General features: G+C 42.3%; 1 protein-coding gene across 2 annotated transcripts in view; it reads left to right on the top strand.

Annotated features, from left to right (window-relative positions):
* Positions 1-6375: 6375 nt before the first annotated feature.
* ATAD2 (ATPase family AAA domain containing 2) overlaps positions 6376-13348 on the top strand; it is a 60402-nt gene continuing 53429 nt past the window's right edge. The window contains exon 1 of one of the 2 annotated variants that reach the window (XM_028534105.2): positions 6376-6883. In XM_028534105.2, coding sequence (XP_028389906.1) covers positions 6716-6883 — 168 coding nt within the window. In that variant the 5' untranslated portion in view covers positions 6376-6715. The remainder of the gene's footprint in view (positions 6884-13348) is intronic. The other variant, XM_036031393.1, reaches the window with a different exon arrangement.

The following is a 13348-nucleotide window of genomic DNA, read 5'->3' as shown; positions in this document are numbered from 1 at the left end:
TATATATTATAAATATATTATGTTATAAATATATATCAGCACGAATATATTGCACAGATGTGAAAGGAGAGATTCAGGAAGTCTATAGCACATAACACTGAGGATTAAAAACAAAAGGAGGGTTTTTTTTTAATCGAAAAGGGGTATTTATAATGCCCAGTATTAAAAGCCAAAAGAACAAAGAAGAGATAATCCCATTGCTTGGCACCAAATAGTTGTTGGCTATTTTGGAAATGGCCAACAACCATTTTGCTCTATCAAAGATGATCCTCAATCTGTAAAGGACAAGAAAAATAGCAGTAAGAGGAAATTAAAGTCAAGATAAGTTCAGTGGTAGAAAGCCCCAAGATGCCTTAAATGGGTTAAAAATCTTCAGACCCAGATGAGCTATATCCCAGGATACTGAAAGTGCTTTAGGTTATGACTCTAAAGCCTCCCTTATGGATCTTAGAAAACATTTTGGAGGAGATGACATAAGACTAAATATAAACACTTGCTGTCTTGAGTGTCATAAAAGGAAAAAATGTGTTCCAGACACTATACCTGGTGAACTCCATGCCTGTTTCCAGGATGGTCTGTGACCACGAAGAAAGGTCATTTATTCAGGGGCCTTTAGTGGTTTCACAGAGCTCATTTCATTCCAAATGGGCCTCATTTCAAGTTGTTGGAAGAATTAATTGATTATTGGATTAAAGCACACACAGCATATAGTTTGATTCCAACAAAGCAGCTGGCCCAGTTTTATTAGCTATAACTCCTTTACTCATTTCGTTAAAAGTCGAGGCAGAAGGACTGTTTAGTAGCTGGTTCAGCAGGAAAGACGCTGAAGTGGCTCTCACAAAAGGTGAGCCGCAGAAGCCAGGGTCTCATGGGACCAGAAGCAGAACTCCCCTCTCAGGCCTCCTGTCCGCCTGTGTCAGTCCGCCCCTCGGTGCTTGGCTTCCTTCTCAGGTGACTGCACTTCTTGCTGTGGAGGAGGTGGCCTCTGGCCACCCCATATTCATATTTTCCAGGCTTGGCAACCCCAGTGGAAAGAGAAAACTTCTTTTCCTCATAGCAATCACACAGAGTGACTTGTCCTTTCATTTTTTACACTTCTTTCCTGCTTGAATTTTTCTCATGTATTAGTTTTTAATACATTTTTAAAATACTGTTTTTTTTAAGAGAGGGAGAGAAGCATCAGTGTGTGGTTGCCTCTCTCACACACACACACTGGCGCATCCCCAAATGGGGGTGCACGCAACCCAGGCACGTGCCCCGAATGGGAGTGAAACTGGCAACCTTTTGGTTCGCAAGTCAGCGCTCAATCCACTTAGCTACACCAGCCAGGGCAAATAAATTTCCTTATTAAATCAAATATATATCAACATTAATATAAAGAGCTGCATGGACAGACTCTTGCTCACTTAACTGTTGCCCAACTGTTGCACATTAGTTTGTTTTCAGATCCTACTATTATAAATAAAGCAGTCAACATCTTTGTACATAAATCTTGGTCAGGATGGAGTCCTAGAGATGGGATTCCTGGGCCAAAGATTTTAAATATTTTCCAGGTTTCTTGATACATATTGCTATATGGTGTTTAAGAAATGAACCTAGCTCTGGCTGGTGTGGCTCAGTGGATTAAGCACTGGCCTGTGGACAGAAAGGTCGCTGGTTCAATTCCCAGTCAGGAGACATGTCTGAGTTGCAGGCCAGGTCCCCAGTTTGTGGGTGTGCAAGGGACATCCAATTAATGTTTCTCTCACACACTGATATTTCACTCTCTTTCTCCCTCCTTTCCCCTCTCTCTAAAAATAAAAAAATGAAGTCTTTAAAAAAAGAAATGAGCCTATACCTCAATATTATATTCAGTATTATTATTAAAAAAAAACAAAAATATAGACAAAAATTGGCATTCCCATTGTTATTTAAAGATTTGATTGATTGATTGTGCTCAATCACCACAGCCACACCAGCCAGAGCTGTGGTAACACCCATTGTTACTTTAATTTATATTTAACCAATTACTACTTACCTATACTAAAAGGGATCATTTCATTATAAAGCAGAAAGTCCTAAGGTAGCAATGTACTATGGGAGCTCAGAGGGGGCACCCTCACCGTTGGGGATAGGCACTGGGCTGGGTTGGAGCACAGTACTGTTATTACTCATCTTACTTAGAATGGGGTGGGAAGGAGGCAATAGCCCAGCACCTTCTACGTGGATCAGTCCATGCCTGTGTTATAGGGGAGGCTAACTAATGATTTGCCCTCTTTTTGTAGAAAATCAGGGAGATTAGCTGTAAAATTTAAGTATGGTCACATTTACAACATTCCTGAAAAAAAATCCCTGTGCAAACTGATGTTTACTTTCTACCTTTGTTACCAAAAAAAAAAAAAAAAAAGGGACGAACCCATGACCTCATCTCAAATGAGGTAATGGGATTATGATTAACTCTTACTTCAGCCCTCCTTTCGGTCACACTTGAGGTAAGAACACTTGATCCTCTTCAAGCAATCATGGGGGTGGGAAAGAACCTCAGTGTCCATGCCCCTTCTTTTCCTAAATCACATCACTCCTACCTGCAATAACTAGAGATTGAAAAAGGAAAGGAGTATTACCTGCCAAAGACCAATTCCAGACTAACTCTTTAAATTTCCTCGGGCTGCTGTGACAAATTACCACAAACTTAGGTTGGGGGGAGAAAGCACAATGAAATTCATTCTCTCTCAATTCAGGGACCAAAAGTCTGAAATCAAGGTGTCAGCAGGGTTGGTTCCTTTGGGAGGCTCTGAGGGAGAATCTGTTCCATACCCTGCTCCTGGCTTCTGGTGGTTCCTGGCAATCCTTGGTGCTCCTTGGCTTATCAACGCACCACTCCAATTCCTGCTCCCATCTTCACATCACCTTCTCTGAGTGTCTCTGTGTGTCAAACCTCCCTCTCTTTTCCCTTAAGACACCAATCACTGGATTTAGGGTCCACCATAAATCCAGGCTGATCTCATGTCAAAGATCGTTAATTACATCTGCGAAGACCCTTTTCCAAATAAGGCCACATTTACAGGTACTACAGTTAGTTCAGAACTTGGACATATCATTTTGGGGCACACGGATCAATTCACTACACCAACCAAAGTCTGAAGCAAACGTGGTAACTCTTAATATTGGGGCAGAGAGAATAAAGGATCAAGAAAACCCTTTGGCTGACTCTGTCTATGGTGTTCTGAAATATACCTCTTTGCTTATTTTTAAAGAACTAAAATGACTGCTATAATTTCCATGGAAGTCGATTTGATAATATTTAACAAAATCACAAATGCATATGCCTTTTGGGTGGAAGGTCTTTTTATACATTTTTACTGAGGTATATAATACGCATTAAGAAAAGAGACAATGTCAGAAGGATAGATTATGTGACTTTAAATATTGTGCTTTCTACTTCCGTTTATATTGCATAAACAATCATTTTAAAGCTTTTTTCTAAAATTAATATATATTCAATGCAAAAAAAAACTTAATTGAGAAAAGTACAAAGAAACTACACAACCACCACAATATTACTATGCAGAAATTAACCATTTGTAACGATGGAAAATTGTAACAGTGGTGAATTGTAACCAACACCAGCATTCTTTTGACATTGTTTCTGTAAGTGCAAACTCTGACCAATATGTAGCTTGTAGATGAACGGCATGTTGGTATTGTATAACAATCCCAGAAATTAGTTTCAAAAGATACAGACCCTGACCTTCAGGCATCCCAGTTCCGGGAGATTTGCTGACCTTCAAGCACGGAGCCAGGATGGCGTGAAGTCAGGATGACGTGAACCCATGATGACTAAACCAGGATGTTGCACACCGGACCATCCCTTGCCTTGTCGGAATGGACTGTGCTAGTCTGCACGTAGAGAACTTGGCAACCCCCTCCTTCGATCTCTTTGTTCTCTCCCCCTCTCCCTCCTTATAAAAACCTCTGCCTCCACTGAGAGGGGGAGATGGGCTTTGTGATTGACGTGAGTCCCCCATCTCAGGAGATGGGCTTTGAGATATGAGGCCCCCATCTTTCAGGTGGCTGGCATCTAGAAATAAACCACTTCCCTTACATCAGCACATGCCTCCCTAGTATTGGCTTTCGTAGAGGCAGGCAGCCGGACCTGCATTTGGTTACACATTCACATTTTGTTGTAGTTTCTTCTAGACCAGGGGTGTCAAACCCCATTTTCACCAGGGGCCACATCAACCTCAAGGTTGCCTTCAAAGGGCTGAAAGTAATTTCAGGACTGTATAACTGTAACTACTCCTTAACAGTTCAGCAAGAGCTCGGCATTTCCACCAGATAGAAACAAGGTGCCAGGCAGGGTAGAACCAGGTGGAGGGCCGGATTCAGCCCGCAGGCCTTGTGTTTGCCACCTGTGTTCTAGGCTTCTTCCAATGTAAATATACACATATACTTTAAAAAAAAAACAACAAAGATGGAACTGTATGATCCTATTCTTTGTAGTTTCTTAACATTACCATGCATTGCGCACATATAATTTTCCACATAATTAAAACTTTCCATGTAATTAAGTTAACAGTTACATTCACTTTGCGGAATGATGCCCAAACAATTGAGCCACACTGGTCAGGGCTACTTCATAATTTTTACTAACTGTGTAGCACTCTTTTTAAGTGAGGCCCCACTGAGAGGCTTTCAAGCTGTTTTCAGTTTTTTGACATTATGAATAATTCTGTGGTAAATATCATTATATATGTACTTAATTTTTTAACTTTTTAATTACAGTTTACATTCAATATTCATTTGGTATTGGTTTCAGGTGTTGAAAACATTTTTAAAGCCAACATTTTAAGTGCAGAATATATATGACTCTGTATCTTAAATGTGTATCAAAAGGAATTCCTGATATTCACTCCAAACTTGCTTTAGCCATAACCGTCTCCCATCCAAGTATAGCTTCATCTTCAATTAGCTCAAATAAACAAACAAACAACAACAACAACAACAAAGAAAACACTGGAGTCATCCTTGACCTGGACTCTTCTCTTTTTGTATTAGTGAAATCCAATTAATCAGAAAACTCAGTTGGCTCTTTCTTCCACAGAGACCCATAATCGGACCATTTCTCATTACTTTCATACTCTGTCAGCATCATCTCCTTCCTGGATAATTGCTGTGGCCTCCTAACTAGGGTTGCCCCACTCAGCAAATAAAAATGCAGGATACTCTGTTAAAATTGAAGTTCAGGTAAACAACAATTTTGTTTTAGTATAAGTATGTCCCAAATATTGCCTTCTCCACACAGCAGCCAGAGGGATTCTTTGAAAAGGTCAGACGAAGTCACTTCTCTGTTCAAAATCGTGTGTCTTTTCATCTCATTTGTAAGAAAAAGTAAAAAACAACAACAAAACACTTTACAGCCAAGGCCCACCCACAGCTTGTAAGATCTGCTACTGTGGACTGGTTCCTCTTTTATCTCATTATCCTCCTTCTCCTCCCCTTTCCTCTGCTCGCACTTCCCTTCTCCCAGACCTGCCCAGTGTCCTTTGGGTCTTCGCTTATACTCCTGGGTGATACCTTCTCTACTCACCCTGTTTAAAATTGCACGCTTCCTCCCCCTTCCATGCTTTGTACTTCTCTGACATCACCTTCCTTCCACTAGAATTGAAGTTCCATGACAGCATTTTTGCTCTTTTTGTTCGCTGCTGCATCTCCAGTGCTTAGAATAGTTCGCAGTCAAATAATAGATGCTCAATAAATATTTAATAAATGTCGAGTTAAGGCAATGTAGTTATCCAAATCAATAAATAGCTCTTGTGTCTGTTTCCCGTTCACATTCTGATCATTCAGCATGTTGTTATCTATTTCAAAGTAGTCAAGTGACTGCTGTAATCTTAAAGCCATTTTCCGGTAATTCTGTAACAGTAACACACATTTATGAGCGCAGACACGGTTCTGAGGTATAACAATATCTCAGAACTTTAGGTATTATTAGTTCACTAAAAGATGAGAAAATTAAGAGACGGAGAGGTGAATAATTTGCTCAAGATCATATAGGTGGGACATGGCAACGTTGGGTACAGATCCTGCGTTTTTAGCTCCATTTCTGTTTTCTTTTGAACTTGTGTTGGTTAAGATACCAGTAAAAAGCTCTCAGGGATTTAAGTCAAAACTCAACAAATGCTAAGTGCTTTTTACCCCTCCGGGCAAGCGCTCGACATTTTGCATTTGAATCCTGCCCTGGGGAAGCTGAAGGCAGGTGTCTGAAGGGGCGGGGAGGAGCCGCCAGACCCCCGCCAGCCAATCAGAGCGGGCGGGAGCCTCCCTCCTCACCCCGCCCCCACTCTGACATCCTCGCGCCAAAATTCCAAACAAGACTTCTCGCCGCTCCCCGCCGTCTCCCTCCGCCGAGTTCCGCGAACCGGAACTAAGTAAGAAGAAGAAGTGAGCGTTCTCCCGCCACTGTCCGCTCAGGTCCTCAACACTATGGGCGCGGGTTCTCAACTTCGCCTGAAGTCCGTCTCTGCACGAATGAGGAGCACAGGTCCTAGCCCGCCGTTGTAGGGTGGCGGCGTGGGCGGGGCGAGGCAGCGGAGGGATTCCTGGAGCGCGCGCCGAGAAAGCGGCCGCGGAGCTCGTGGCGCCAGAATTCGGAGCGCGGAAGAGCCCGGGCGACCGCTACCTGGCACTCGGGTCTATCTCGCGCCGCGGACGCGGCGGCCGGAGACCGGGGAAGATGGTGGTCCTCCGCAGCAGTCTGGAGCTGCACAGCCACTCCGCCGCTTCGGCCGCGAGCTCCCTGGACCTGTCCAACGAGTTCCTCAGCTTGGAACACGTCGGCCGGAGGCGGCTCCGCTCGGCCCGCGCCGCCGAGCAGTCCTCAGTCGCCGCGGCCGCTGCGAGCGTGAGTACCGGCCTGGGGCGGGCGCCCGGGGCCTGGCCGCAGGGACTGCTCGCGGCGCGTCGCCCCGGTGGGGCCTGGCGGGTGGGCCGTGCGGTCCGGGTGACAGTTGCGGGGGGCGGTTGGGAGTGTTGTCGAGGACGGGTAAATGGGAGCCTTAAGATCGGAGCCACTAAGGGTGTGGGTCGGGTGGAGGGATCGGGCTGCCTGCAAAAGAGCTAAGCCGTGACTGCCTACTTTTACCCGAGAGGAAGCCAAAAGCCTGTGGAGCTGAAGCGCAGTGCAGGGGGAGCCCGGGGCTGGGAGGCTGCCCCGCCCCCCACCTCGCACACTTCCCTAACCCGTCGCCCGGGCTCCCGCCCCGTGTTCGCCTCCATCGAGGGCAAGACACGTGTTCGGACTGTTAACTGTCCGCCTAGTAAAGGTTTTAGGGACCCGGGTGGGGGGGGGGGTGGAAAGAGTGCCATTCCGGTTCCCTGACCTCCATGGACGATCCAGAGAGTTTCCGTAACGAGAGCGCGGTGAATAAAGACCAGGTTGCATAATGTGTGGGGATGGAGACCAACATTTCCCGCACACTCGCTGCTCTCAAGCCTCATGACAGCCCCACACGCGTGGGGAGCTGTGTGTGTCCTACACAGGAAGAAACGGGCTCCAGAGGTAACCAGTACAGGGGGAGCTCCCAAACTGGAGCTTGGGCTCCGCGCCTCCGAAACCTTTCCCTTCCTGTTCTGCCACGCTGCAGTTATAAACGGTGTCTGCGGGGGAAGTTTCCCCGCCAAGGGGCTGGAGCGGGCAAGTCTGGAAGGACGTGCTCCTCCTTCGAAGAAGGGAAAGGGAGTCCCTCCCCTCCGCACCCCGGCTGTTGGGAGAGTCACGGGCGGAGGGGACAGCATTAAGGAGAGGTGGGAGACCGGAGGAAGCCAGCCTGGGAAAGTCAAGGCAGCAGGAAGTAGATTAGTGCTGCGGCAGGGGGCGGAGGCGTGGGCATGGGAGACACGGGGCCCGCGAGAGAGAGGCCACGGGGAGGTGTGTGGGGTGGGGGAGTGGCCGCCGCCCGAGTGGGGAGCCGGGTTCTGTCGTGGGCGCCGTATCCTAGTTGCTGCTCTGCTTAGGGCAGAGTCCTGCTCAGTGTCTGAAAATGCGATTTTGAATTGCAAAAACCATTTCCTGGTTTTCAGGATCGGCTTCTCCGTCTTGTGCAGAAGTTGGTAGCGGTCTGGGGAGGCCAGGCACTTCTGCGTGGAACTCGGGTCGCTTTATTAAACCGTGTTCAAGGAAGCTGATTATTTCAGTAGATATTTATTGACTGCTGTTACCTTCAGGACAATACTAGATCCTGTGCCTGTAATGTATTGAATGCAGGCTAACTAACAGGTGTTTAACACAGCTGTCAGTTTTGAATCTCAACAGTCATCAGCAGGTTTCTACACGTTAAAAGGTGATACCCACCACACGGGTAATGAGAATTAAATGTGATCATGCGTATGAGATTACCTGAACGCTTGGCATAAACTGTAGTTAGAGCTCAGTCATTGTTCGCCATTCGAACCAGTCAATTTTAGTTAATGGTCTGTCGTCTTTCCAGTTTCTCAGGCCAAAAACCTCGGTCATCCTTGACTCCTCCCATTTTATGTTAGCAAATTCTGTTGGCTCTGCTTTCACAATATATTCAGAATCTGACCACTTATCAGCCTCTCTCTCCATTGTTGTCGTGCTGGTTCAAGACATTATTGCCTGGATTATTAAAATAGATTCTTGGCTGGCCTCCCTGTTTTCCACCCTTATATACATATGTGTTGTAGATTGTCCTTGCTCGAACAGAACTTAGACTAGCAAAGGAGACCTAACAGCAATATACAGAGACTATTTGCAGTAAATGTCACATCAGTGGCAAGTGGTGGTGGAGCAATTAGCACTCAGCTAGCTGAATGTTATAGGGTGGAAAGGATTTTTTTTTTTTTAACATACCTGGATTTCCTGTAGGGATTATATCTTTTTGAAACACAGTAATACTCTCTTCTATAAATCTCCTGTGGACCAAATCATAACCCTCAGAGGGTTACTTAGTGAGCATGGGGTTGGATCAAAAGAAATGAATAAGCTTGAGGGGCAGTGTATTCATGTTGACAAAGCTCACCAACACCAAATACAAAATATACCTTTGCAATTGGACTGTTTTCTAATCTGAGAGCTTTATATTCAATACATCTGACTCAATTATAGTTTGACTTTTTTTTTTTCACCTATCATGTATTTTGGAAAGTTAATACCCTGACTGTATTTGGATCTAATTGTATTTCTTAGCCTCCTCAACCACAATCTCTGACAGCATTTCTTAGGGTAGGTCACTCTTAAATATGGTTGAATTTACTCATATTCATTAACTTGGATTTTTTTTTTTTTCATCTAATCTCAGGCTGACCTTATCTTCAAGTTCCAAAGATACCTTTAGTCACCCATTCATTAACCACATTCTACATTTTGAATATGATCTCACTCAACTGGGCTTAAGGATTTTTCTTCCCTTGATTTGTATGGATTTTGTTGTTTTAAATTTGTTTTTTGTTTTTGATTTATGTCCTACCAACCTTATGAGTTTGGGTGCCCCGTCTGTGGTTTCCTCTTCCTCTAGGGTTAGACTAGCCATTTTCTATTTCTGTGCTTTCACAGGTCTGGGACTCTAAATTTATGGTTTTTCTGATGCCAAAGACTCACTTAAGGATTGGTGATAGTTGTACATTATTTTTGGATTGTGTTAATGTATACTTTTATTCTCCATGTTAGGTAAAATAAAGCATGCTTTAGTTTGTAGAAGGTATGGGTTTTTAAATTGTATATTTATTTGAAAGTCTGGAAAGATACTCTAAACTCAACAAAGATGTGTACAACATACAGGAGGTTTTCTTAAAACTAGAAGCATAACACAGCACAGAAAAATGAAAAGTGTACAGCTTAGTGAAGTATCACAAATCATGGATAGGGAAGTTTTGACATGTGGCAATGAGTATTGTTCCCCTGGAGTTGGTTGACATGGCTGCGCTGCATTTGAAAGCGGCTACTTGTTTTAACTGACCCTTCATTTTAGGTTTAGAAGTTGGGACTTCTAAAACAGGAATCGGATGAGGTAATGTTTAGGATGGGTTATAGACAACAAATCTGGAGTTTGGAAGGCCCGTTAAAGATTATGATATTAATTGTATAGCACTTGCTATATGCCAAGCAAGGTACATGATATGCACACACACATTTGCCCTATAAAGTAACAATATCCTCATTATAGATATGAAAGTTAAGGCACAGAGACTTTATGTAACTTGAACAAGATTATACAGATCTAAGTTAAGAACCAATCCTAGGCAGTCTGTCTTACTTGGGCCTCTTAATTAGTACACTGTTATCACAATAGACCAAAGCAGAGCAAAGTAAAGCCTAAATTAAGGTGGAACTAGGAGGAATGGAGAGAAAAATGCCAAATAATATTGCAAGGGCCCTGAAAGTTGTTGAGATACAGGGAAGGAAGGCAATAAGCCAAAAACATGAATAGTAGATTGTTGGGGATATATGGTGAGAGATTGGCACTATGTATGTTTGGGACTGATCCACCTGTATAGAGGTGATGGTTGAATCTTTCAACGTGAAAAGAAACATAGCAAAATACAAAAATATTTAAGAAGATTTGGAGCAGTGGCTATATTTTAAGGATGAGAAGAGGATGAATTATGTAAAAAGGAGTAGTATGTAAACCAAAGGGTCAAAGCATTTAAAGAAAGGAGTGATCAACTCCACAGAAGTCCACAAAGTAGAGCAGAGGCCATTGGACTTAGCTATTGAGAGATAGTTTGAGATCCACTGAAAGAGCTGTAGAGGTAGAAACCAAATAGTTGGAGCTTGTGGAATAGATTAATGGTGAGGAATTGACCATACCTATATTTAGCTAAGGAGGGATATTATAACTATACTGGGTATAATATACCATTGTGCATTACAATATGCTGCTGTTCAAACTTTCAAGGACCTCAAAGTCTGGGTGAATGCATTTTATGTCAGTATTATAACTATTATTTTTAAAAATCCCACCTGCTGATGTGGCTCAGTGGGTTTGGCACTGGCCTGTGAGGCCTGCGAACTGAAAGGTGGTCAGTTCATTTCCAGGCAGGGTACATGCCTGGGTTGGGTGTCAGATCCCTGGTAGTGGGCCTGTGGGAGGTAGTCAATCAGTATTTCCCTTGCATATCGATGTTTCTTTCCCTCATTTTCTCCCTCCCTTCCACTGTCTAAAAAACAAATAAAACTTTAAAAAAAAACTCACTTAAACCTCATTTGTTGAATTGATGTTGAATTAACTCAATCAACCGACCCTCATACATATTTTGTTATGAATTTAAAGCTTTAATAAACTTGATTTTCTGTGGGAAAACAACATATTAGAATATTTCTACTCTGGCTGGTGCAGCTCAGTAGATTGAGCATGGGCCTGCAAACCAAAGGGTCAGAAGTTCGATTCCCAGTCCAGGGCACATCCCTAGGTTGCAGGTCAGGTTCCCAGCAGGGGGCACGTGAAAGGCAACCACACATTGACATTTCTCTCCCTCTCTTTTTCCTTCCTTTCCCCTCTCTCTAAAAATAAATAAGTAAAATCTTTAAGAAATTATTTCAAAATGTTTCTGTTATGCAGTTGTGTCAACCTTGGGGAAAAACTTGTTATTCTATTGATATACTCCCTGAACTAGTTTACCTACTAACTCTGCAAGATTGTAAGACTTAAAATCTAATAATATATTTTTACTCTTTTAATACTTTTAAAGACCTATCAGTGCTCCCAATATTTAAGTAGGTTTTAGCTAAAGAATAAATGTGGACACTACATCTCTAGGCTTTGTTTTCAGATCATGTTTTCTCTTTGTTATTCTTAGGAAAATCTTTTCTGGTAGTGCATGTTGTAAAATGTAGAAAGTGAAAGTCCCCATTTTTATCACCCACTGTTAATTACTCTTAGGACTTGGCATTTAACTTACCTCTTGAGAATTATTTTGATAAGCTATATTCAAATGTGACTTCGATTTAATAACTGCACTAGTTTCCTTCAGAAATCAGATATACACAAGATAATCTATGACACACAAAAAAATTGCAGATAAACTAAATGTGTAATATATTAAGCACTTGTTAAGTTGATTCATGTAATGGGTGGACTACTCTCCATTTTAAAAGATTTTTAGAATATTTTATGATATGGGAAATGTTTATACTACTAAAAAAGTTATAAAACATAAATAGTATTATGCTAATTTTAAAATCATGTGAATATGTTTGCATAGGAAAAGAATGCTTTGTACACCAAAAGGTTAATGGTGGTTATCTGAATGCTTAGTTCATTTCACATTCTCTTATAAAAAACATTTTTGAAAGTTATTGATATTTTAAAATTCCCTCGTGTGTACCTCTATGTAGGTGATTTCCCCAACACCTGTTTTGTCTTTTTTTTTCTCCACACTGTTCAGATTCCTTTTATGAAGCCTATTGCTTATTTAGGAAGGCTAGACTAAGCCACTCACTATACAAATTAAAGATTCACGTATGACATTAAATCTTCCAAGTTTCTCAAGGAATTTCTTTTCGCAGTATTTAATACCCACTTCCTTTCTTTTTTCCTGTGGAAACATGCATCTTAAAATTTATCCCCAGGAGCCCTGGCCGGCGTGGCTCAGTGGATTGAGCACCAGCCTGCAAACCAACAGGTGGCCAGTTCAGTTCCCAGTCAGGGCACATGCCTGGGTGCCTGGGTTGCAGACCAGGTCCCCAGATTGGGGGGCTGGCGAGAGGCAACTGATTGATGTTCCTCTCTTTCTCCCTCCCTCCCCCTCTCTCTCTAAAAAAATTAAAATCTTTTAAAAAATTATCCCCAGGAATATGGGGATAATTTCTTTTTATTGATCATTTTAACCATTTTTAAAAATGTAGAGCTCTGTAACATTAGATACATTGACATTATTCTGCAACCATCACCACCATCCATCTCCAGAATTTTTTCATCTTCAAAAACTGAAGCTCTGCATCCATTAAACATTAATTCTTCATTCTTCCCTTCTCCCAGACTCTGACATCACTATTCTGTGTTGTCTCTATAAATTTAATTATTCTAAAAGCCTCACATAAGAGGAAACATCCGGTATTTGTCCTTTTGTGTCAAATATTGTCACAAAAATGTTTATTTCACTGTTTTCTTCTGACAGTTTTGAAATGTTTTTAGCTTCATATTGTACATTTTAAAGCTGCAAAGTTTCCTCTACCCCAGTTTGTTTAGAGTTACAAAGAAGATCGTTTCTGTCATCTTTTAATGTTGCCATTAAAAAATAAAACCATTACATCAGACTTGTTACAAGTATTCACTGGAATCTAAACACCAGTTATCTGATACTGTCTTGGAACATTAAAATAATACACTGACAAGCTTTTTTAGCAGTC

Source organism: Phyllostomus discolor, chromosome 7 (assembly GCF_004126475.2).
Source record: "Phyllostomus discolor isolate MPI-MPIP mPhyDis1 chromosome 7, mPhyDis1.pri.v3, whole genome shotgun sequence".
NCBI classification, from domain to species: Eukaryota; Metazoa; Chordata; class Mammalia; order Chiroptera; family Phyllostomidae; genus Phyllostomus; species Phyllostomus discolor.
The sequence above is the reverse complement of the archived record's forward strand: the minus strand, read 5'-3'. Positions and strand labels throughout refer to the sequence as shown.